General features: G+C 51.0%; 1 protein-coding gene across 1 annotated transcript; it reads left to right on the top strand.

Annotated features, from left to right (window-relative positions):
• The first annotated feature begins 459 nt into the window (after positions 1-459).
• Positions 460-1254, top strand: LOC125541766 (uncharacterized). The gene has a single exon (XM_048705101.2). The coding sequence runs from the start codon at positions 560-562 to the stop codon at positions 1016-1018; it is 459 nt and encodes a 152-aa protein (XP_048561058.1). The 5' UTR covers positions 460-559; the 3' UTR covers positions 1019-1254.
• Positions 1255-1983: the final 729 nt, after the last annotated feature.

Genomic DNA, 1983 nt, shown 5'->3' with positions numbered 1-1983 from the left:
CCATGAAAGCCTACCCGTGTTGGCCTTTGGACCCGTGCTGCACCGCAACTGCATAGGAGCGCAGCCAGCACAGTGCCATGCACATACACATCGAACAGTTCCGAGGTGAAAGCTAGCTATAAGGCGGAAACGGCTCGGGGACATGTAGATCAGTAGTAGATGTGTAGGGTGGTCATTGATCGCGAGAGCACTGACCAGGCAACAGGCCAGGAAAGAGAGGCGCGGATTAACCATCCTCGGCAAGCATGCATGCGCCAGGAGTGCAGGACGCAGCGTCTCAGGCAGTCAGGCTCGGGCGCCGGGCGTTGCGTTGAGTGCCGTCAGTTTCATAGCTGGTTTTTACTGCAAATATGTGTCCATGGAGTCTCCACTGTTTGGCTTGGTCTCCGACAGGGCAGCCCCACATCCACCCCCGGCCGCGCCATAATATCATGGCACCTCTCCGGGGGAGGGAGCTGCCTGATTGATTGCCACATTGTGTATATCCACTTCCAGTCTCATTTGTGGGTTCTCTCTTGTACCTGAGGTAGCTAGACTGTCGCCCGGCGCCGGTTGCGACATGGACATGGGGAGGGGGATGGGGATGGGGATGGGGATGGGGAGGGGGATGGACAGGGAGGACGGGCTCAACCTCAGCTTGTCACTGCAGCGGTCGCCTTCGTCGCCGCCGAGGTTCCAGGCGGTGTTCGCCTGTTGCTACTGCCCCAGGAAGTTCAGGAGCTCGCAGGCGCTCGGCGGCCACCAGAACGCGCACAAGGTCCAGCGCAACCTGGCCAGGCGAGGCCGGGACGCCACCACGGCGCTGTCGTTGGCGGCGGCGGGAGATCAAGGTAAGGCCGCCGTCGATGACGACAGCGCTCCGCTGCGCCCAGCGGACCCCGACGCCGCCGACGCGTGGGGAGGGGGGAGGGTCTACCCTCCTCATCGCCAGCAGGGCTCGGGAGCAGCCTCGTCCGGTGCGGCAAGAGGCAACGAAGAGCTTGCGGATGAGATGATTGACCTGTCCCTGAAGCTATGATCGCTCGATTCAGATGCAGGAGCATGGGCTAGCTAGCTTGGCCCGAGCGGCATGAAGTTCCCCTCTTCCATTTGTTTCATTTCTGCGCGTCATTTCTTGTGTGTGTTTCTGCTATCGCTTATCAGGTTAATTATTGTTGTTGGCTGGTTTCTGCAATGGGCTTGAAACTGTACTCGATCTTCAGGTATTTCCATGCATGGATATTGTTAACTATACTGATCAGAAGCCTTTTATTTTATGGAACTGTTTGCAGTAATCTACTAGTTCTTGCCTGTAAATGACAAAATGTGCGGTCCTAGAATAACTTATCTCTTTGATAAATCTAGAGTAATGTTGAACTCTTTACATTCCCAGTTCTGGTTAACTAATTCAACTACCTAGCTGCCTCCTTGTTGCTTCAAGGGTTTCTCATGATCAGTTTAACTCTTCCGGATTTACATGACCAATTGCCGTTGGTAGGGCCTTGTCCTAGGGAACTCCTGTTTAGATAGAGTGAAAATTACTAGCACAGCACAGCACTAGCTAGTATACTGATGAGAGACACCTGTGCCTCAGATCAGACGCCTTAATTGTTGAGATTTACATCCTTGCGTGATTCTCCCTCGTCCCAAGTTGAGTCATTTATTTTAGAATGTTGTATTAATTTTAGTACAAAGTTAGTACAAATTCGAGTCACTTATTTTAAAACGGAAGGAGTATATACTACTTCATTATAGGGGAAACGTGCGCATTCTTATGTTTTTAAACAGGCAATGCGTCTGGTCGGTTTTTTTAGTATATTGATTCACATCCTCGTGTGATATAATATGTTTAATTTTAGCGGAACTATTCGCATTTTCTTTTGTTTTTTAATTGAGAGGCAATTCATTTGGCCGGTGTTTTCAGTAATTAACTAGTACTGCTAACGCTGACGGCCATTCTTTTTTGCTTTTGCTGTTTCCCATCTGGGATTCTGGGTATAGGAT

This window comes from Triticum urartu, chromosome 2A (genome assembly GCF_056163025.1).
Source record: "Triticum urartu cultivar PI428250 chromosome 2A, HENAU_Tu73, whole genome shotgun sequence".
NCBI lineage: Eukaryota > Viridiplantae > Streptophyta > Magnoliopsida > Poales > Poaceae > Triticum > Triticum urartu.
This window is presented reverse-complemented; position numbering and strand designations above follow the sequence as displayed.

Excerpts from the sequence above, each read along its gene's own strand:
- LOC125541766 (XM_048705101.2), top strand. The coding sequence starts at position 560 with ATGGACATGGGGAGGGGGATGGGGATGGGGATGGGGATGGGGAGGGGG.